The 22,233-nt window shown below is 48.3% G+C and overlaps 1 protein-coding gene across 2 annotated transcripts; it reads left to right on the forward strand.

Annotated features, from left to right (window-relative positions):
* Positions 1-5,588: 5,588 nt before the first annotated feature.
* Positions 5,589-17,368, forward strand: PRDM8 (PR/SET domain 8). Of its 2 annotated transcripts, none has more exons than XM_053258393.1 (4): positions 5,589-5,745; positions 9,022-9,242; positions 11,249-11,480; positions 13,197-17,368. In XM_053258393.1, exons 2-4 carry the CDS (start codon positions 9,024-9,026, stop codon positions 14,720-14,722), a joined length of 1,977 nt encoding a protein of 658 aa, XP_053114368.1. In that variant the 5' UTR covers positions 5,589-5,745; positions 9,022-9,023; the 3' UTR covers positions 14,723-17,368. The 2 variants fall into 2 exon arrangements, with proteins under 2 accessions (XP_053114368.1, XP_053114369.1); XM_053258394.1 differs by lacking the exon at positions 5,589-5,745 and adding an exon at positions 7,572-7,723.
* The last annotated feature ends 4,865 nt before the right edge of the window (positions 17,369-22,233 follow it).

Below are 22,233 nucleotides of genomic sequence, written 5' to 3' on the forward strand. Positions count from 1 at the left end.
TAAGGGGACAAGTCATGCTTGCTACCAAAAGACCAGCTCTCCGTTGTCTCCCTTATGCACATAGGGCTTTAAAGTATTGAACTGAATAGCATTAAATTTGGATGAATAGAATTAAAACCAATGCTGTCTTGAAGAGACAAGAGGAAGCAGGTTTTCTGGCCACATAGAATCATAGACTTTTAGAGTTTGAAGAGGCCTTACAGATCTTCTAGTCCAACTTCCTGCTCAGTGCAGGAAACTGACAGCATCCCTGACAGATGAGCATCCAGTCTCTGTTTGAATGAAACCCACCCCCAACGAAGGAGAGCCCAACCCTGTGGGAGTCTGGCCATTTCCCTGCTGAACAGACCTTACAGGTAGGAAATTCCTCCTAATTTCTAGCATGAATCTCCTTGAAATTTCAACTTATTAGTTCTTGTCCTGCCCTCTGGAACAACAGAACACAAGTCCCCTCCCTCTTCTATGTGACAGCCCTTCAGATAGTTGAAGATGGCAAGGCTGCCATTTCTCCCCTTCTTCAGGCTAGACATCCCTAGCACCTTCAACCACACCCCTCATAGAACTTGCTTCCAGATCCCTCGCCCTCATTCTTGCCCTCTTCTGAATCTGTTCTTTGGCCACTTAGAAAGCTGCCTTATACCGAGTCAGACCCTTGGTCCATCTCACTCACTCTTGTCTGCACAGACTTGGCAGTGGCTTCTCCAAGGTTAAAGACAGGAGTCTCTCTCAGCCCTATCTTAGGGGTGCCAAGGAGGGATCTTGCATGGAAACAAGCATGCAGGTGCTCTTCCCAGAGCAGCCCCATTGCCTAAGGAGAGTATCTGACAGTGTTCACATGTCTCCCATTCAAATGCAAACCAGGGAAGACCCTGCTTAGCAAAGAGGACAATTCTTCTTTGCTACCACAACACCAGCTCTCTTCCATAATCTGAGACAGACATCCACATCTGAGACCCAATCCTATGGACAGAAATAGTTTAAATAGCCAGTTCATAGTTAGGGGTTTAGGGTACCAATCGCCTAGATTGCAGATCCTGAAGTTAGACCTTAGGCTCCTGGTGAAGACAATACCAGAGGGACAGAGAGTCCTTCCCCCACCGCACCACACTCCTCCCCCAGTAGTTACTGGCCTCATTTTAATTCATAAAGCTGGACAAAATAATAATATCAAATCCCACATCATCTAAAATACCAGGAAAATAAATACCTTTTAGACAGGAATTATTGTCTGATTGTTGCTCTCCTCCATATTTTAAACAATTATCTCTCTTTTAAATTTAAAAAACACACAATGGGCTTTGTGGGCTTAATGAGATCAATGCTGATAGCATATTACATGGGTAGTCTTTTAATCCTAATGTAAAGAGGGAAAACGCAATTATAGGGAAAGATGAGTGAATCTGAAATCCTCCCCACATTCCACGATTCGCCTGTTCTCCTCCATTTTAACAGATGATGATGGTTTATTATTACATTTATATCCCGCTCTTCCTCCAAGGAGCCCACTACATACTTGAGTTTCTCTTTCACAACAACCCTGTGAAGTAGGTAAGGCTGAGAGAGAAGTGACTGGCCCAGAGTCACCCAGCTAGTTTCATGGCTGAATGGGGATTTGAACTCGGGTCTCCCCAGTCCTAGTCCAGCACTTTAACCACTACCCCACGCTGATCGATGACACAATCTACCAGGAAGTTCTCCTTCGCAAATCTCCTGCGTTTTCCATGGGTCTTGCGCAAGAGAGCCTCCTTTATTATTGCGCAAGAGAACCTCCGTTGTTAACCAGTTCGGAGGATAGAGAAGGAAGTCCTCGGGAAGATAAAACTGGGGAGAATCTACAAACATCCGCGAATTTTTTTAAGTCTCCAGAAAAGCACCGCCTCTTTCAGAGAGCAAATTCCACAGGAGGCCGGCTCGGAGTCTGAGCCAAAGGTGCCCCATCCCAGCGGGGCCCGGATTCACTGGGCCAACAGCCGCCAACCCTCAAGAGATTTCCAATGGAACACCTTTTCCAATGAACCTCGAGCGTCTATGGAGTCAAAGATTTCGTCACAGGAATAACATAGGGAAGCTGCCTCATACCGAGTCGGACCATTTGTCCATCTAGCTCAGAATTGTCTACAGTGACTGGCAGCGGCTCTCCAAGGTTTCGGATGGCTATTCCACCAGCCCTGACCTGAAGATGCCAGGGAGTGGTCCTGGGACCTTTTAGATGTAGTTCCATGGTGAAGACAAAGCTGCCTGACTTGTAGGCCGATCAATGGGCTCATAACTCAAATTTTCTGTTTCTGCCTAGGAGTCTTCTGTAATCCTGCCTCCCACCTTGTCCAGAAGACCGGTTGCTATGCTGTATGACCGCCAAAAACTGGTGAATATTTTCTCACTTCCGAGATGTGATGCTGAGAGAAAACTTCACCCATCCTATTCCCACCTGTCCAAGACCGAGAAGAAAAGATGAACACCTAAAGCAGTCCTCTCCCAAACCTCTCCAAATGGAAATAGGCACCACAACACCCATTTTGTTAAATGGAGGATGAGCACTCTAATTTAGGCTACAGACTTACTTGGGGGCAAACTCTACTGAATGAAGAGGAAACATGCCATTCATAGTGATGGTTTGGGGTTATTGTACTATTATCGGTCGCTAATTGTATCTTATGGGTGTTATATGTTATGGATCTGATATGGTATATATTATATGCTGTTTTTGTTGGTTGGTCTGCGACTGTAATAACCGAATTGCATTGAACGATTCGGCGGAGCATATTTCGAAGTACATCAGTTTAGGATCGCGGCCTTGAAAGGGGCAGAGCTTCGGGTCAACTTTATTTCCATGAGAAAGTTTCTGAAGTCTTCAAAAGAGACCCTGCAGAATTTAGTCGCCCCGTGACCTGGAAGGGGCCTCAGAGGTCACGGCTGAACATCAGGCTCAAGTTCTTCTGAAGATCAGAGACACTTTCGTGGACCTGAAAACGTCGGTGGATTAAATACTGCAGCTAGGGAGACACGATGAATATCAACTCTTGTCACGCTAAACTCTGAAGCAGGATCTGCTCCTTATGGGATGGGACTTAAAAGGGCTCCCGGAAATGGGGGAGGCACTGCTAAGTTGAAAAATGGGGAATGGAAAGATTGCTGCAGAAGCCACTTCAGTACGCCCAAAGGAGAGAGGGGAAAAAGGTGAGCGTTACTATATTCATAGCTGCTCCCACCCAGTCTTTTGATATCGAGAAAGTGGTATCTATGGCAGGCAGGCGATCGAGATCCTAGGCAGGGCTACTCAAAAGGAAGTCCCACTTAATGCAATGTATCAGTTGAATATGCATCCTGAAGTACCTAGTAAGCACCTAGTAAGGGTACTTAGGATGCGGCCTTCAATTCCAAAGGAAATTAAGTACCGTCTATTTCAGTGGAACTTCGTTTCAATACAGAGGTCCCACGCTAGTGAAAGTTATCATGCTTCCAGGCTGCACACATTATTGATTTGGGAAGAAATTTAGTGGGACTACCTTCAGTGGGACTACCTTCCAATAAGCATGGATAGGATCGGGCTGCATATCCCACGACATCGCTTCTATTCTCAAGTCCTTTTGATTTCAGCGGGACTTGAAAGGGTCTAACTCTCTTGGGGCCGTTAACTCTAGGATCAGTCAGTGTGTTGGTCTTTCAGCGGGACACACAGGGGTTGGTGTTAAACATGGCAGAGGGAAGGGAAGCCCCTCCAAATCATCACCTTCATTTAGTCCGATAACTAGAAGGAGGGGGGGCGAGAAGATTGTAATGGGGAGGCGCTACTTGTATGGGAGAGGGCCTAGTTTAGTGGCAGAGTGCAGATCACGTGCTTTGTAAGGTCCCAGGTTGACTTCTGGCAACCCCTGTTAAAGGACCGTAAGCTGCCGGCCTGGGAAAGCCCTCCTGGGTCGGACATTGGAGAGACACTGCCAGATGGAGCAGATCATGCTCCTGGATTGGAAGGGCCAATCTGACGCGGGATAAAGCAGCTACGTTGGAAAACCTTCCCGCACACAGACGAAGCAGACACAGGTAAGCCCCACTCCCAACAGCCCCACTGAATGTCTTTTAGCCGGAGTCTTTTCCTAAAAGAAACATGCTCACAGTAAATGAGGCCTGGTACTGAACAGGCGTTTGCCGGCACTGCGCTCGGTGAGTGGATGGATGTGGATGTTTCTGCGGTATTTTTCCCGCATCTAATCTTAGCTCTCCTTCCGCATTTTCCGAAGGTTATCTTCTTCTAAGGCAAACCGGGAATGCGTAGTCTTCCTAAACCTTTGAATAGGTTTCTCTCCCTTGAAAAAAATCGACAAGGCTAAAATGCTAGTGCACACTTATTTGGTAGTCAGCCCCATTGAATTCAGTGAGACTTTCTTCTAAGTAAGTAGGCTGGTAGCGGGGTGAATAATGCAAATCTACGGGGACGTTCTCCTGAGCATGCCCCACTGAAATGCATGGAGCCGCTGCAAGGCCCCTGGAAGTTTTTATTATATATCATCCCTGTAATATAAGGCACATCTTCCACGACATTGGCTGACAGAGGAGGAAAATGACTCAAAGTATCCCCACTGAAATTAAAAGGACACGTTGGGCAATGCCTAATTTGTAGTAGTTAGAATGCTGGACTAGGACCGTGGAGACCCGAGTTCAAATCCCCATTCAGCCATGAGACTAGCTGGGTGACTCTGGGCCAGTCACTTCTCTCTCAGCCTTACCTACTTCACAGGGTTGTTGTGAAAGAGAAACTCAAGGATGTAGTACACCGCTCTGGGCTCCTTGGAGGAAGAGCGGGATATAAATGTCATCATCATCATCATCATCATGCCAGCCACCTCCCTGCGGGACTTCCAGGGCGGCTCCCATTCATTTCAATGGAACTTTCACAGGACAGCTCCCCAGGGGATTGTGCTCCATGGGCACGATCCTCGCCCACATCAATCACTTCTCCTCCACGCCGGTTTCAATTGGAGAGTTGTGCGGTCATTTTAAAAACTCTCCATTTCATCCATCCCACATAAAGGTCCTTCGCTTTGGCTGAATGGTGCCTTGTGTCTCTTTCTAAAAATTCTAAATTCCTCCCCCTCCTCCCACAATGAGACCCCGCTCCCCTCGTCCTTTTATGCAGATCCCAGAAGCAATGCTTCGGTGGCATTTGGGGGGAGTTGCAGGACTTGGGGGTGGAGGGGAGAGAGAGATTGGAGCGGGGGTGGGGAGAGAAATCCCTCCCCAATCCCCTTCCTCTCCGATCGAGAGGGGGGAAAGAGGCCGGCGGGGAGAGGCGCAGGCGGCCGAGGCTAGGAAAGAGTTAAAAGGGAGGGGAGGTGGGGCTCTCACGCGTCATTGAGCAGATTATGTGCAGCAAACAAAAACGGTGTGTCTGGGTGCCAGTCAGTCATTGCATCGGGTCCATCTGCACAAGTCTCTCTGCCTGCCTCTCCCTCTCCTCTCCCTCCCTCCAGCGCTTTTGCACCGAGCCCACGAGAGGAACGAAGCGCTCCCGGCATCTCCCCACTGCCATGGAACATGCACTGATACAATAGACACTGGTGCCCCCCCCTTTCTCCCCCCCAGCTCCCCACAAAAAAAAAGAAAGAAAAGAAAAGAACGAAGGGACCGCAAGTCGTCTTTTTCTTTTTTCTTCTTTTTCGCCACTTTCTGCTGGGGATTATCATTCTTGTTTTTGCAACCCCTCTCTCCCTTGCAGTCTGTAGGATTATAATCCTGACTTTATTCCTGGTAAGTAAAGCTGCTGCATGCATCCAATGAGGGCGAAAGAACTGTTTTAGGAGGAGAGGTCCCTCTCTTTGCCCCCCGCTCCCCCTCCCTCACTCCTTTGGATTTTCTCTCCTGCCTCTAAAAGGGAAATTAAACATATGAAGGACTAGAAGGGCGGCAGGGGTGGGTGGGGGGAGATGGCAGGCCAGGCGGATCGTTGCAAAGGACAAAAAGCGTGCAGAATTTTTCGGTATCGATTTGATAGAGGAGACAATCAGACAATGCCTCGAAGTCGCGTGTGTGGTTTGGTTTTTAGCAAAAAGGCTCGGAGGAGCGCCGCCGGAGAGGAAGAGAAAAGCCATTCCTGGCTGCTGATCTGCTCATTTTCGGGTTTGGGGTTTCGTGGGGGGGGGGTGGTTTCGGAGAGGAAGGCAGAAAAAGAAAATTGGGTGATATCCCCCCCTTCCCCCCCCTTTTTAATCCTTCCTTGAGTGGCGTTCGCTGCCTTCTTTTCGCGAGGAGGGCTCCCTTGTATTGTTAGTTAGAATTGCATTTTAATGGTCGTGTGCCCGCTGCAACGCTCCGACCTCCAACACATTATTTTAAAAGCAAGCCCGTGGAACGGGAAGAGGGTGTGTGTGTGTGTGTGATTATTCACACACAGAGAGGCATACAGTGAGAGACGGAGATATTAGATATAAATATATAGGAAAGATTATTTAGAAGTGTATGGGAACTGCTCTCCGGAAAGAGGTAGTAGATAATCGCATCTAGGAGTGTACTGTGCCCTCAACACTTACTAGCGAGTAAACCTTATTGAATACACCCTGTTCACTTGGAGTCACTTCCAAAGTAAACATGCATAGACTTGCATTGGAAAATACAGAAATCTGTTCCGCCGATGGGAGCTATTTTCGCTGCTTTATTTCAGTTTAACCTGAGAAATCAAAATGCCATCCAGAAACTGCGACCTTTCAGTCTTCTAAATTAATACTGAATTTGGCACTGGCGGAGAGAAACTCCCCCACCCACACCCACCCCTTCGGAAGCCTGGAAACGGGAGATTGACTTCGGGGGAGGGGAGCGGGAGGGAAGGAAAGCAGATCTGGATATCTTATGAAGAGTTTTCATATTTGGAATTGACTCTGTCCCTTTGGCTATTTTTATTTTTAAATTTCATTCTCAATAATGTGCCTGTTTGGGCAATAAATAACGAGATGGCAACTACCGAGCCGCCGCAATTGTATTGGGCTCGTTAATTCACCCGTTTTCGGTGAATTATTAGAATCCGCTGCTTCCTGCTTCTTTTCTTTTGCTCCTTCACCCAGCGGTCTACGCTGGCTTGTTAAGGAACCATTTCCCAGAGGCACACAGTGCCTTCTGGAGAGCGAAGGGCAGGCGAAAGATTTCGCCCTTGTACAAGATTTGCAGGCAGTCTGAGATTTGGAGAAGTTTTTCTTTAAGCGGCTCACCTTTTACGCATCGGCATCATCACCAGCCGCCTTCAAAACGAAAAGAAATACTTTATGAACTGGGCAAGTCTGGCTTTGCCTGTGACCCCAATCCAGCGGAAGGTCTCCTGCGCAAGCCCCGCCGAAGCGACCCCGGGCCGGTCGGCAACTCTGATTCATTTAAGCGGGACTTTTGCAGGAGATATTTCCGCACTGCCTGTGGAAACTGCCCTCCACGGCATTTTCTTATAAGAAGCCATTTCCTTTGCAGAAAATAAAATAATACTATAACAATACAGGGCAGATCTGGAGAGACATCAAGGCATTGATTCTCTACCCAATCGTGGTTTTATAACAAGAGAAAAGGAAAATATTTTTTTAAAAAAGACAGCGGGGAAGTGGGGTTCTTGCTGTTATTGTTTTGCTACTAATTAATAATCAATGTCTCTCTGGTTACAGTTCACAAGTCTCCCATTTGACTTGGCTGTATCCCCGTGTATAACAAGGTAACTGGGATTCGCCCTCCTCCCATAAATAAGCGTGTCGAGGTAAGAAATAATTACCTCTGCTCGCTGCTTTTAATTAAAGTCTCGGAGGGAAAGTGCGGGATTATGGTAATGAGCAGACATACGTTCCCTCTTGTAGACTCCAGCGAAAGGTTAGCTGACATCAAATCAGCGACTCTGACAAGGCACTCCAAATCCATTTGCTATGCCGGTCCGTCACAAACCCTGCACGGGGCGGGGAGGGGCCCTCTGGACTTTTCTCAGAACTGCAAGGCGGAGACACCGTAACGAACGTCTTGGCTTGGCTTGGATAAAAGCTCTGGAGATGGAGAGGCGGAGCGGGTGTGGGGAGGGCTTGTAAAGTTCCAAGAAGTGCTTATTAAAAACCAATGAGGAATCAATAGGAGTTGATCCACCAAGCGTGGCTGGGAGCCTGGCCATTGACTGCAGTAGCATCCTAAAGGCCACGGATTTGGGAAGCAGGATCCCTGGCCAAGGGGCTCGCCGGGGACACCCGCGTCAACATTGCGAAAGGGCTAGCAGGGTGGGGGCCCACGCGAGTGTGTTTCATCCCATCCTTGGGCGCGTTCATTCAGTATCCAAGGCTCCCTGTACACAGGCGTGTTGCCTACTTCGTTCTGGTTTTTGTTTCTCAGTTCCTTCCTATGAAGTGTTATGTAACTCCTGCGTTTTGTTTTGTCTTTCAATCGATCAACCTCCCCACTTGGAACTAAGTTTCATTTGAATCCTGGGAACTTGTTTCAAAGTAACTGTAGTGCAGCGCTTCAGATGGGTTATCTTTTGCTTTTGCTTTTGTTTCCTGGAATAAATTTATGTATTTATCGTTGTCATCATCTGATTTAGCGCGTATGTAATCCAGCCAAGATTAACCACTTTTTAAAGTCCTATGAATCTAAGAAAAGCTCGATCCAATGCACGTTTACTCGGAGGAGGTAAAGTGCACAATATTTAATGGGACTGGCTCCAAAGCAAGGCTTAAGCTCATGCTTAAATTCCTCCCATGGAAATCAATGACTCTAGAGTGCTTAATTTGGGTTGAATTGTGCATTTTCTTCCTCCTCTCCTCCTCTTCCTCTTATCACCATCATCCTCGTCGTCATCCAATTCAGCTAGAAGGGAGATATTCAAATGTCTGACTCTTTTGTCATGGCCTTATGACTTCTTGTATAAATGTTTTTGTATACTAACACTGCATCCGAGCCTGGTTTGCGCTATCCAAACACGGTCCCTCTATGCGACCGATGGCGTGGTTCTTCCCCATAGTTGTGGATGTAACTGAGGTCTCCTTCCCTCCGCTTCTTCTTATCCCCCGTTTCCAGGGATGGAGGACGCCGGGATGCATAGGGGGATATGGGACGGAGACGCCAAAGCGGTCCAGCAGTGTCTGACGGACATTTTCACCAGCGTCTACACCACCTGCGACATCCCGGAGAACGCCATCTTTGGCCCCTGCGTCCTCAGCCATACCTCGCTCTACGACAGCATCGCTTTCATCGCGCTCAAATCTACGGACAAGAGAACCGTGCCGTACATATTCCGGGTAAGGGGGATTTCTCTCTGCTTGGCTCTCCTTTCCGGGTTCCGCGGCTAACGGCTGAACCTACCCCTCCGGTCAGGTTGGATTTAAGGCAATTCCTCCCTAGTCCTAAACTTCTCTCCAAGTAAGGGGTTCCAACCATGTTCCATCCCTTCCTAATCCACGATTCGGAAGTCAGTCAGATGGTAATTAAGAGAGGTAATCACGAACTTCCCAATCCTACATTTTTTTAAAATGTGGAAGTTGAACTGAAATTAATAACACTTCCTTCCGAATAATTGTGGTTTAACATTGGGTCAAAGGTGGCTTAAGACTGATTAAAAAGGGAAATCAATGAGATTTGCTTTGAATAATGTGTTTAGGATCAGGCCGCTACCAATCGCGTTAAACCCAAAGATTTGGGTTCGGTCGGGTTGGGAATCGGGAATTATGTTTTCCCCTTTAATAAAAAGAAGAGGAGGAGGAGGAAGTGCGGGGGAAGACGCACGTTTTTATTTTATGTTTTCCTAAATTTAGAAAAAGTCGGGGTTGGAATTTGAAATAATGTAATGAGTGTAATAGTGGAATAGCCGAGATAATTTTCACGCTGTTTCATTAGGATGTTTCCTTCTAAATCCAAACACCAGTTTAGTCCCTTTACACGTTTGGCGGGCAGAGAGAGGGTCGAATCCTGCTGGCTTTTGCTCCATTCGCCACCTGTCATTGTAGAGTTCAAAGAAAAGGATTCGTAGGATTATAAAAACCCCGGGGACTTCGGTCTCCATCAGCTGCTCCTTCAGGCAGGCACACAATTCCTCGGGAAATTATGTGGAGACGCCAACCCGATCCAACATCTGAGTTAATCCGAAGTGCTTGGATTTAAGCCCATTTAGGCTGCGACTTTAAATGAGGCTTTCTTAGAAGCGGGTTTCAAGCAGAAATGAATGTGACTCATTTCCAAATAAATATATATGTGACCAAAGTGAAATTCGTGTTGCCTTTAGGATGCCTGCCCCATCGATTTCTAGAAGAATTTCCGGGTAATATGGTGAGGGCCTGAGTGGAAATCGGCCAGGTCCGAGTTGCTCACTGGGCTGAGAAAAGTGGATTTCCCCCTCCACAATCATTTTAGGCTTCTTGCTTAGATTTAAAATCATTCAGTAACTCAGACAAACAAGCCATGCTTGGACGGGAATGGAGACGAATCTCGGTCTCTATTCTTAGACCACATGCCAAAGCAAGGTTAGCAAGCGCTCAAGACAGTCGCCCAGTTTTAAGCCAACAAGGTTAGTGTAAAAACCGGAGTGAAAAGCGATTGTGGTGAAAGCGCCGGTTGGCCCGAGTTTCCTTTTGTCTGCCTGTTCCTTCATGTAAAACTGCCACAGGCTGTAGGTGGTTTCGCGATGAGGAGAGTTTGTAAACCAGACGGAGCGAGGGAGAATCAAGGCCTTCTTGAGCAGAGCCGAAATACAGCGAATCCCCCTACCGACCCTCTCCATCTTGCTAGCCTGCCCCCTTCCACCCTCACTCATTCTCAACCCAATTGCGTCTGCATCCTTCGCCTCCCGGGCCCACAAAATGCGTCATGCTCGAATTTTGTCTGGAAAAGCTCGAGTCTCAGTATTAAACAGGCTAGGAGCCAGGCAGCTCGAGCCTATGCAGGTTTACTCGGAAGTAACTACCACTGGGTTCGATGACACTTAACTCCTGGGTATAGGATTTCAGCCTAAAGCTGAACTCTTCCTTTCGAGGGTGCATCTGTAGGGGTTGAGTTGCGTGTTGGGGTGAGACTGCGCTCCTACGATGTCTACAGCCCAGTTTTCATTGGTTGTAATGGGGCAGGACTGAATAGCAGGATTGAATTGAATAGGTCTGTTTAACCTCACTCCGCTAATAACGCGGGAGAGCCGCCGCGCTTATGCATGGCAAAACTAGGTCCTTCTTCACAGAGGGTCTCCGCGGCCGGCTTTGAGGAAACTGGTGCGCAGCAGTCCTTCTAACTCGCTGGCCTGGCCACTCTTCCTTCTCAGGTGGACACCTCTGCAGCCAACGGCTCCTCGGAAGGCTTAATGTGGTTGCGCCTGGTCCAATCGGCTCGAGACAAAGAGGAGCAGAATCTCGAAGCCTACATAAAAAATGGACAGTTGTTTTATCGCTCCCTGCGAAGGATTGCCAAAGACGAGGAATTACTGGTTTGGTACGGGAAAGAACTGACCGAATTGCTTCTGCTGAGCACCGCCAGGTCCCACAGCAAAATGAATGGTAGATAAAGCTTCATTCCGGGCGGGGGGCTGGGGTGTGGTTGGAGGTGCATTGCTTCTAGGTCTGCCTAGAGGTGCTTCGAATAAGCTAGAGAGGAGAGAGGTGGTCCTTGGGAAGGGGAAAGGAAAATGGTTGGGGTGAGCAAACTCAGCTGGACAAATTGAGGTTAATTGACTGCCCTCTACAGCATCCAGCTCTAAACCTTTTGGAAGAGTCCGATGAGTGGAAAAGCGACAATCTGTTTATCTGTTTAAACTTCGTCGCGCGCAAAAGGAAACTCGGCGGAGACGCCCGAACATTCCAGAACGTTGTAGGCTGGAGGAGTTTTGCATCGGCAGCAATATCTAAATGGCACGCTGCCAAAACAAGAGCCAGGGAACTCTCCTATTCCTCTCATCCCTCTGCTTATTATAGCTACCCTGGTCTCTCCCTTCCCTATTTAAAACCCTTGGACCAGTTCTCGCTGATCTTCAAGGGCCAGGTATATTGCTGGCGCTGCATGCACAGGGATGGCCAGGCGCCTGCTTGTTACTAGGATTCTGGCCTGCTGTGGTGTGATCCAGCAAAGCACTTCACAAGAAGTAAGCAAGGTTCTTAAGCATCCTCAGGAGAACTTCGCACAGATAAATTCTGCCTTAACCATTAGGAGGTCGTGATTGCGGACTGTTCCTGTATATAAAATATACATCGGAGTATCACAGGGTTTCGTGTGTGTGGGCGCACCCGCCCCCCACAAGGCTGAAGTGAGCTCCCCTTATTAAAACAAGAACCACAGCCTCCGGCCGACCTCTGTCCCTGCTTTGCTGGATGGGACTAGGCGGTCCAGATAGGGATGTCCGCCAACTCAGCAATTATCGGAAGGAGCGGGTGAGCTTTTGTGTAGAGCCCATCCCGATGTTCCCCTGCGTTCTACAGGGGTTCTCTCTTTCTGGATCCAGGTGAACAATAACCTACAAAAACGTGAAAGAGTCTGGCTTTTCAAGTTGTAGATGTTAAATAAGTTCTATTAAACTGTCCACAAGATTAGTGTGCACGTTTCTTTATAACTACTTGTTCCCTTTCTTAATTAATAAAAGGACATATGTGATGCAGTGACTAAATATACTGGGATTGGTGGTAAACTCTAGTTCAAATCGCAGCTTAACTATAGATTCAATTGCATACAGCAAGTGACGATTTCTCATCCAAGCCCACCTCGCGGGGGGCTTTCTCAGGCTAAAAGCAGATTCTGAACTCCCTGGAAGCTCAATGTTACCAATAAATTGTCAGATGTGGAGTGAAGTGCACAAAATCCGATATAAGTGGCTTTAAAACTGAGCAATAGACTATAGGCATTTAAACTCCAATGTCCTTCTAGTTTATGCAATCTTCATAAGAGATGAACATAAATAATATCGTAGTTTCTCAAAGAAACTCCAGAAGAAACGAGAATGGAAGGAACCGTTGGGACAACTTAGGTACAAAAGTTCTTTGCAAGGTGGGAGACAGGATTCTGAGAGTTGTATGAATTCTAAATCCGGCTGCCGAGTTTAAACTGCCTGGCGGGGGAGGGAGCGGCTCTGGGGTCCTATTTCAAAGGGTGCTTTCCCCCTTGGGGTTCTATTGTGCGTTCCAAAAGAGTTCTTTTTCTTGTAGTTGGGGAGTGCGTTTGCTGAAGCCGGTGACTAAGGGGCTCTTGTCTCTCACGCGTCTTTCTTGCTTCCTCCATGGATCCAGGGTCGTCCCCTTACACTTGCCTGGAGTGCAGCCAGCGCTTCCAGTTTGAGTTCCCGTACGTGGCCCACTTGCGGTTCCGCTGCCCCAAGAGACTGCACGGTTCAGACAGCAGCCCAGCCGACGAATCCAGCACCAAGGACAGCAGCCCCAAGGCCCAAGAAGGCACTTTGGGGCCTGGAGCCCACAAGTACCACATCAAGCCCAACGGGGGCCAACAGCAGACCCACCCTCAGCAGCATCCCCACGCCCACGCCCCGCCTCACCATCGCCACCACTTTGCCGGCCCTCAGGACACTAACAGCAGCAGCAACGGCGGCGGCGGCAACGTCAGCAAGCCTTCTACAGACTTTCACAATTTGGCGCGGGACCTGGAGCACTCGCGACCCAGCAGCGGCTCTCCCAACCACAGCCGGGAACAGCTGGAGGGCAGCCCGGACGCCTCGCAGCAGAGCCACGGCAGTAAAGCCAAGCGGAAATACCCGGCTGGGGAGGCGCTAGCGGAGGAGAGGGGAGCGGCGGCCGCTAGGGGGCGCTTGGAGAGGCCGGTCCCCTCCTCGCCCAAGGAGGAGCTGGTGTGCACCCCGCAGCAGCAGTACCGGCCAGCAGGGAGCTACTTCGGCTTGGAGGAGAGCAGCCGCCTCTTCGGACCTCCCAGCCCAGAGACTGGGGAAGCCAAGAGGAGCGCCTTCGTGGAGGTGAAGAAAGCCTCGCGGGGGCTGGAAAGCGGCGGCGGCGGCGACGAGGAGAAAGAGCGAGGAGGGGGCTCTCCCAGCAGCGCACCAGCCGGGGCGGCCGCGGCGGACAAGCAGCCCCCGCCGCAGCTCCTGGGCGCGCGCTCGGGCGGCAGCGCCTTCTCCACCGTGCCCTCCTCGCAGCCGTCCAGCGTGGGGAGCCCCGAAGAGCGGAAAAGCGCCTTCTCGCAGCCAGCGCGCTCCACCTTCTCGGCCTCGTCGTCGTCGTCGGCCGCCTCCTCGGCGCACGTGACGCAGCTGGTGCTGGGCCAGAAGCTGAGCGCCCTGGTGGAAGCCGGCTGCCACGCAGGCGCAGAGGGAGGCGCGCGCCTTTACGCCCCGGACTCGCTGACCGTCAAGTTGCAGAGCTTGCCCGGCGGGGAGATGAACGGCGGGGGGGCCGCGGCGGGCGGCGGGGGGGCCGCGGCGGGCGGGGGCGGCCTGCCCAAGCAGAGCCCCTTCCTCTACGCCACCACCTTCTGGCCCAAGAGCTCGGCGGCGGCCGTGGCGGCGGCCGCGGGGCCCCTCCAGCTGCAACTGCCCTCGGCCCTGACGCTGCTGCCGCCCTCCTTCACCTCGCTGTGCCTGCCGGCGCAGAACTGGTGCGCCAAGTGCAACGCTTCCTTCCGCATGACCTCTGACCTGGTGTACCACATGCGCTCGCACCACAAAAAGGAGTACGCGCTGGAGCCCCTGGTTAAGAGGCGGCGCGAGGAGAAGCTCAAGTGCCCCATCTGCAACGAGTCCTTCCGCGAGCGCCACCACCTCTCCAGGCACATGACCTCGCACAACTGAAGGCCGGCCCGTCTGCACTGCACGTGGAAGCCGGCTTTCTCCCCAAAGAGAGCCGGTTTGACGTTCTCGGCCCGCCCCACCACCACCACCACCACTAAGGAACTCGGGGGAGGGGAGGGTTGAAAAAGGAGGGCGGGATCTCGGAGAAAGGATTTCTGAGCTCCCTATCAAAACGATTTCCCAGAGTCTGGTGAGGTCCCGGTTCCAGGACAGTTAGACCGGTTTCGAAGTGGTTTCAGTTCGTTGTGTTAAAAAGAGGCCTCCATCGCTGGGGTGATATGCACAGAGAGAGAGAGAAACAGGCACGTTCAAGGCAAAGCATATTGCACCATCCAAAAGAGAGGGTGATTGAGACAAGACATCACACACTCTGGAGTAGTTCTGAAGTGGCCTCTTCCCATTCCTGCCACAGGTTGCTCAACAAGGCCCTCAGATGGTACCCATTGGTTCTAACTGGACAGCTCCAAAATACTAAATAAACCACTTTATTCTGGCATAGCTTAATCAACTTCAGTTGAATGAACTTGCAGGGACAAAAAACATGCCGCACATGCTCTGAATTCAGTTTTGAAGCAGGCACAATATATTTCTGGAATGGGACTTTCAGGCTCAGTGGAACTCAGATCTGAGGAAAAGGACATAGGTTAAAGTTGTGTGCACACCCCTATGCTCCTGTGAGTCCTATTCAGCTCAATAGAACTGAACAAACATGCATCAGACAAAAGCCCTAATGGAACTCTATGGGAAGTTTTTGTCAATATGCATAGGGTCTGGCTGCAGATAGGATGGTTTAGAGCAGGCGCTCTCAGCCTGTGGCACGCCAGATGTTGCTGAACTACAACTCCCATCATCCCCAGCTACAATTTGTTGTGGCTGGGGATGATGAGAGTCGTAGTTCAGCACCATCTGGAGAACCACAAGTTGGGAACCCCTGGTTTAGAGAGAGAAATGAGAGGACTGTAGTCTTTAACAAAGTTCCCAGACAAGGCCACACACCATAGGTGGTGTGATCTTAGGTCACACTAAAGCCCATAAAAATTTAAACCATTAACAGTGAGTGGAGTCAAGGCTTGGTTGTCATTTGTCCTTCTGTGAATGGAAGTCATAGCCAGTCATAACTGGACATGTCCCTTTGTGTGAATTTTGTCGTGGCCTTTCCATGGTTTCCTGGGGTGTGGCCTAAACCCCTTTTAGCCTTTTTGTCTTCAGGTCTAAGTGAAGATGAGTTTTCAGCCACAGAATGCCAACCTGTCCTTTTCAACTAATGGAGAACAAACTGGAGTGCAGGAGGGGGGAGGGTAGAAAGTCAGAAATCAGTGGGTAGAGCACATGCCTGGCATGCAGAGGGCTCCAGGCCCAATCTCGGAATCCCCAGGCATGTCTGGGAAACACACACACACCCAATTGGAGGGCCATCTCCAGCTGGTGCAGAAAAAACACTGAGCCAGATGGATGGATGTGCAGCACAAGATAGCCCCAGATGTTCACATATGAAAGGACTGGATAATTTGAGATAATAAAGGTAGAACAGAAAAGAGGTTGTGACAAGGGGCAAAAACAAGGCACAATGAGAACCAAGAATTCTTCAGGTTTTTTGCAGATAATCCTGCCTGAGAAACCTTAAAGAAGATTTTCCCTGTAAAGGGTGGGGGCACACTGTCCCTAAATTTAAAAGTGCTCGCTTATGAGTAATTCCATTGATCATCCCTATAGTTGATAAAAGCACCATCAGAAGAGGAGGAGGTGTTTTGCCTGTTGATGCTCTGTCAACACTCTCGTAATCTGCATTGTTGTTTTCGCTGGGATTCCTCCTGAATTTAAGGCTGAAATCTTATGCACCCTTACTTGTGAGAAAGTCTCATTGAACTGGGGACTCACTTTGGAGTAAATATACATATAGGACCAGGCTGTGTGTGCATTTGTCTCTGCATTTTGAACCCATTTTAAAGCATCTTGGGATTGGGGCCAGCCACAAATGAAGCAACCCCGCCCCCCAAACCACTTTACAAAATCTAATGCCTGTGCACATGTTTACCTTGCAAAAAATAAAATGGTGGTCGGTAGGGCTTTCTTCTTTTGTTTCAAATGCACGCATTTTCACTTTCCAAAAAAGTAAATAACTTTTTAAAGTACATTTTTAAAATGTCATATATTGCAACATATTGATGCATTTGTCATACGTTTCTACTTAAATTATTAAGCACTTATGGTTTAGCTGTAATAATAACTATATGTAAGGGTAAAAAATTTATTTTAGATATAAAGCAAAATTAAAAAAAAAATACCGAAGGAAGATGCAATGCTTTTCTGCATTACTTGATGACAGTTTATTTTCCTTTCTCTCTGCAAAAATAATAGTAATAACGATCCATAAAGACTTGAATTCAATTTACGTTTTCAACGGGGAGAGTGCATGTTAACATATACAGACTATGGACTTCGGTGCAGAATGTCATCGATTCTGTAAATACGGATTTTCTTTTAATACAAAGTGTAATTTTGTGCCAGTGAATTGAAGTCTGAATAGTTATGTGGTTTCTTTCTTTCTTTTTCTTGTTTTTCTTGAAAAAGATTTATTAAACTTTATAGTTTATCTGGGTATGTTGGATGCTTTGAGAATAAATGACTTTATTTTCTTCAAAAGCACTTGGGTGTTGATAAAGACTTCTTTAGAAAAAGTGGGGGTTCGGTGCCTATACTTTGTTTATTGCACAGTGTGGAAAAAAATGCTACTTTCTTTCATGTTCAGCGTACAAAAACAGTCAGACAATCCCGCCTGCCATTGACCCTTCGGTGTCAATCCTCCTTTCATCCTCAGCAATGCAATTAGCATCTTTAGAAACGACGGGAGACGCATCCATCTATAACAGGGAAGGGAACGGCCAAGCCCTGTGCGGGACTGCAACGTCTCTGCCCCCTGAGCGTGGTGGAACTAGTAACTACTCGGGAGTAAGGCACTGAGGATTCTAGCCTCCCATTCCTAGGTGATCCTGAATACGTTGGGCACAATCGCCCACCGCTTAGTTGCTATTCTGTGTGCACTAATTTGGGAGTGAGCTCCATGGAATACACGCGGATTTATTTCTGAGTAAATATGCGTAGGCTCGACTGCAATCCTAGGCTGCACTTGGTGTTAATGGGCGCCCTACCAAGGTACTATAACAGAGAGAATTGAAACTAAAGGCTAACCGCCCTTTAGAAGAGGAAGCCGAGGACGTTTTTGTTTCATGTTTTTGTGAACATTAATGCAGTCGTGGGGTTGTTTGTAGTAGTTTATAGAATTACAAACGTATAATTCCCCCTCTCCCTTCGCCTGCAATCCTATACATCAGGGTGTAAATTTCATTAAACTCTGGGACTTACAGCCGACTAAGCTTGCATTTCGATCTGCAGGCTTCCTTGCGGCTAACAGGGCAATTTTGTGGATGTTTACTAAGAAATAGATCCCAATATATTAAATGGCGCTTCCTCCCAGGTAAATGGTTGTTGTAACCTTCATGAATCGTCTCTTGGGGAGGGTTGGGTCCCCAGATGTTGCTGAACTACAGTCCCCTACAAACACCACCACCCCAGATGTTGCTGAACTACAATCCGGAGATGGACCAGGATGCCAGCCACAATGTCAAAACAAGAACTCTCTTTGCAGTCCTCGTTTGGATTGGGTCCTTCGTAGTTATTGTGTTTGACAAAACAGGAGACACTCGCTTCCGTCTCTTAATGATGGCTTAAGGCGGAGGTTCCCAGGCATGACCGGCTGCTGTGAATGCTAGGAGTTGTAATCCAACAACGTCTGGGGACCCGATGTTGAGAACCCCAGCCTTAGGCTTTCTGATTGCACGTCCACCTCATGTGTGTAAGATGGGGTGTGGAACACAAGCCAGGAACACAAGCCAATTAAACTTGGCATTGGTTTGGCAATCCAGTCTTAAAGTGTATTGACTTGGAACTAGTTCCGCTGACGCCCAGAGATTGTATTTCTATTAAGTAGCGGCTTTAAAACTTTGGCTGCGATCCTGTATGCCCCTTACTGGGGAGTAAGTTCTGTTGAAACCCAGTGGCACTTTGTTCCAAGTAAGTCGGATCAATATCGGGGTGTACATATTATTCTACAATAAAAATTGTTTGGGAAAGGGGTGTGGATTCTGTTGACTTCGGCTTCACTATAACTGTTTCCTCCGTGAATTGGACTGATGCGAATCTGCAAGCCGCATTTTAAGTGGACCCAGTGCCAGTGCTAAGACATATCGCCTGGTTCTATTTCTGTTTTCAGAGGCAGAACCTAAACACATGTGCCCCAGAGTAACCTGCATTGGTTTCAGACACCTGTGCATTGCAGGTTATGGTGCAGAACAATCTTGTTCATTTATTACTCGAAAGTAAACCTTACTGTGCCTGTTGGAGCTTTTTCTCGAGTAAGTGTGCATAAGATTCCAGCCTACACCACAGTCCTGTGTATGTTTGAGTCTGACTCACACGGAGGCCCCACCGAGTGGAAGTCCGTGGGACTAATATGGACGTTTAGAGAATTTAATACTCATCCTATATCTCGAGGGAGGAAATGCTGCATTCAATATCTTAAAAAGAAAGGGGAAAGAAGGATATTCTGTAGGGCCACTTAGAACGAAATAAGACATACGTAGAGATGTACTTACTTTTTTTAAATCGTGAATTTCTCTTTGCCAGAGAAGTTAGTGGAAGTAACTGTAGTGTGCAACACTTGCACACGAACTTCATAGTGCAGTGAATTAACTGGGCTTCAGTCTATAATTTACTTCAATGCATTTGAAAAGGACTACTCTGGAGTGAAAGCTGTAGACCGCAGCCTGAGGTTGCTATTCAACGAAGACTTGCTTTGGTGCCGGCTCCATTAAACGAACGGGACTTATTTCCAAGCCAACGTGGATGGGGGCTGCATGGCTGCAATCCTATTCACACTAACTGAAGCTCAAAATCCCACAGGTCGCAGTGGGGCACTTTGGAGCCAATATACAGGGCTACGAGCCTCTAGAAACCTATCCAAAGAGAAAGAGAGAGCGAGAGCGCGCGCCTAGTGGTAGCGTCAGGTTTTTTAAAAAAAAAGTGGTGGGAGCACAGGAGACGTGGGGTGCATTTAGGGAGGGCAAACTTTGTCCCTCATGTCATGCTATATTTCTGAAAGATTACATTAATGCTCCCATCTTGAACATAAATGGAAGTGAACCCCTGGGAAATGGCTCTATCTGCAATGATGCTTTTTTGTATGTACTGGCCGATAACGAGGGTGATTATGATGGATGATGGCGAGGGTGATAAAGAAAAGCGCTCTATGTGGAGTGCCTTTCCTTCAAGCTACTACAGAGGTGGGGGTTCAGCTATGGGGGGAGGCGGCCGGAGAAGAGCTATATGTCCCTCCTCTCCCTCTCCCCCTCCCTCTCTCCCATATTTAGCTATGTATTTATTGTATCTGTAATTTAGAAATATAGATCCAGAAACTAGATCATTTGGACTAGCGAAATCAGTCCCACAGACAGCTTTTCCTTCTTTGGTACAAAGCTATGTGTAACTGACTGTCATTCCAAAAATCGTACCGTGCTAGGACTGGCACACACTTAGCCTGATCCACACGACGACGCGTTTAAGACAAAGTGGGGGGGGGATCGCCCCCTCCTCCCCGTTTCAAACCACGTGTGATGATTCTCTCTCAGGAGCACCGACATCTCTGGTTATTATTATGTAAACGTATTTAAAAGTAACCACAAGATATATTGTAAAACTACACTGCATTTCGGAAATTTAATCCTGCATAGATTTAAGAGCGGGCCTTTGCTGTCAGTTCCCAGCTCCCCAAAACTTGGCATGGCGCTCCAGAACGAGTCGCAGTTATTTCGCAACCAGTGATGGAAGGGCGGTGGGGAGCGCGGCCGGACCCAATCCACGTTTACTTGGATTTCAGCAAGACTTGTTGTCCAATGTGCATAGGAATCGGATTATTATCTTACAAAGTCATACAGAAGCTCTCAGTCTCCCCCGGTTTAAGAAAGTAGGCATGGCTGCCCGTCCGAGCCGTCAGAATCGAGCCCGAAACTGCGGCCCTGCATGAAATCGATAGGTCATCAACCCTTTTATACATAGTTAAAGCCGCAAGGACTGCAAACCGCCCAGTGGGACTTGCAGCCTCTGTATGTTTACTCAGAAGTAAGTCTCACTGACTCCAATGGGGCTTACTCCCAAGAAAGTGCGCCTATTGTAGTTTAAAAAAAAAATGAACTGCACACCGTGCAACAACAAATATTTATATACCGCTTTTCAACAAAAGTTTCCAAAGCGGTTTACATAGAGAAATAATATATACATATAAGACGGCTCCCTGTCCCCAAATGGCTCACAATCTATAAAGAAACATAAGAGAGACACCAGCAACAGTCACTGGAAGTGCTGTGTTGGGGGTAGATAGGGCCAGCTACTTCCCCCCTGCTAAATAAAGAGAACCACCACGTTAAAAAAGTGCCTCTTTGCCCAGTTAGCAGGGGTCGGAGAACACAGACTTAGGGCTCAATCATATATATTTAAGAAAGATAAAGATGAGATTGACCGAGCTCCAAGCCCGCGTCTCTTCCAACGAGGCAAGAGCGTATATAGAGACTGTCTGAGTCTCATCCTCAATATAATCATTTTGCTACCCTATGCAATTCTGGCCAAGGACCGTAGTGCTGACCTGTCAGAGATCACTCGATTTGGCACGTGCTGTTTCCTTTCATTTCTGAGAAGAAGATGTCGTCAAGGGGCGGGGGGGGGTGAAGAGGAAGAGGCCCATCATTAGCAGCCTAGCATCAAGTAATTGTTTGGAGGTGGAAGGGAAACAAACAAAACCCAGCGCGTGCTCGGAAGCGGGTTGCGCCTATCAGGCGTCTTCTGTTTCAAGGCTGCCCTTGGAACGTTCGCAACGCACTGGTTCCAGGTGTTCGGATATCCGACACGGCTTCATCCCCGCTCGGGTCTTCCCTTTTCCCACGGACGGCAGCCGCAGAAGGCTAGGTGATCTTTGTGTTTCCAGGGTGTGATTCAGGACTGTCTGGAGTCCAAAAAAAGAAGCTCAGTTAAAAACTTCCTGCAGTTTTAAAGGTTCATTAAAAACTGCTCCATTCCCTCGTTTTCTTTAAAAGAAAATTGCCCTCGTTGATAACTCGAGTTACCAAACTTAAGACTGAAGAGGGGGATTATGAGGTAGTAAACTGCCCCAGCCCCTGCTGCAGGTACGTGAAGTGCTTTCCAGCTTCCCCACTCCTCCTCTTTTTTAAATGTGAGAGAAATGTCTAAACCTATTATTACTGAGACACCGATTTGTTTATTGGTGCGCAAAGGATAGGCGGGACAGGGACTATACCGCCCAGAGACGTAAGTTTGGGGCGGTATACAAATAAAATAAAATAAATAGAAATATTCAGGGACAGCCCCATCCAAGAAGCGATACGGGAGGCTGCCTAGGACGACATTCTAGGAACGCCAGGAGAAAAATTCTGGGGGAGGGGAGG

The sequence above is a fragment of the Hemicordylus capensis genome, chromosome 5 (genome assembly GCF_027244095.1).
Source record: "Hemicordylus capensis ecotype Gifberg chromosome 5, rHemCap1.1.pri, whole genome shotgun sequence".
Lineage (NCBI taxonomy): Eukaryota > Metazoa > Chordata > Lepidosauria > Squamata > Cordylidae > Hemicordylus > Hemicordylus capensis.

Coding starts and splice junctions, on each gene's coding strand:
- PRDM8 (XM_053258393.1), top strand. CDS start 9,024: ATGGAGGACGCCGGGATGCATAGGGGGATATGGGACGGAGACGCCAAA. Junction 9,243..11,248: donor CCGTGCCGTACATATTCCGG/GTAAGGGGGATT, acceptor CTTCCTTCTCAG/GTGGACACCTCTGCAGCCAA. Junction 11,481..13,196: donor GTCCCACAGCAAAATGAATG/GTAGATAAAGCT, acceptor CCATGGATCCAG/GGTCGTCCCCTTACACTTGC.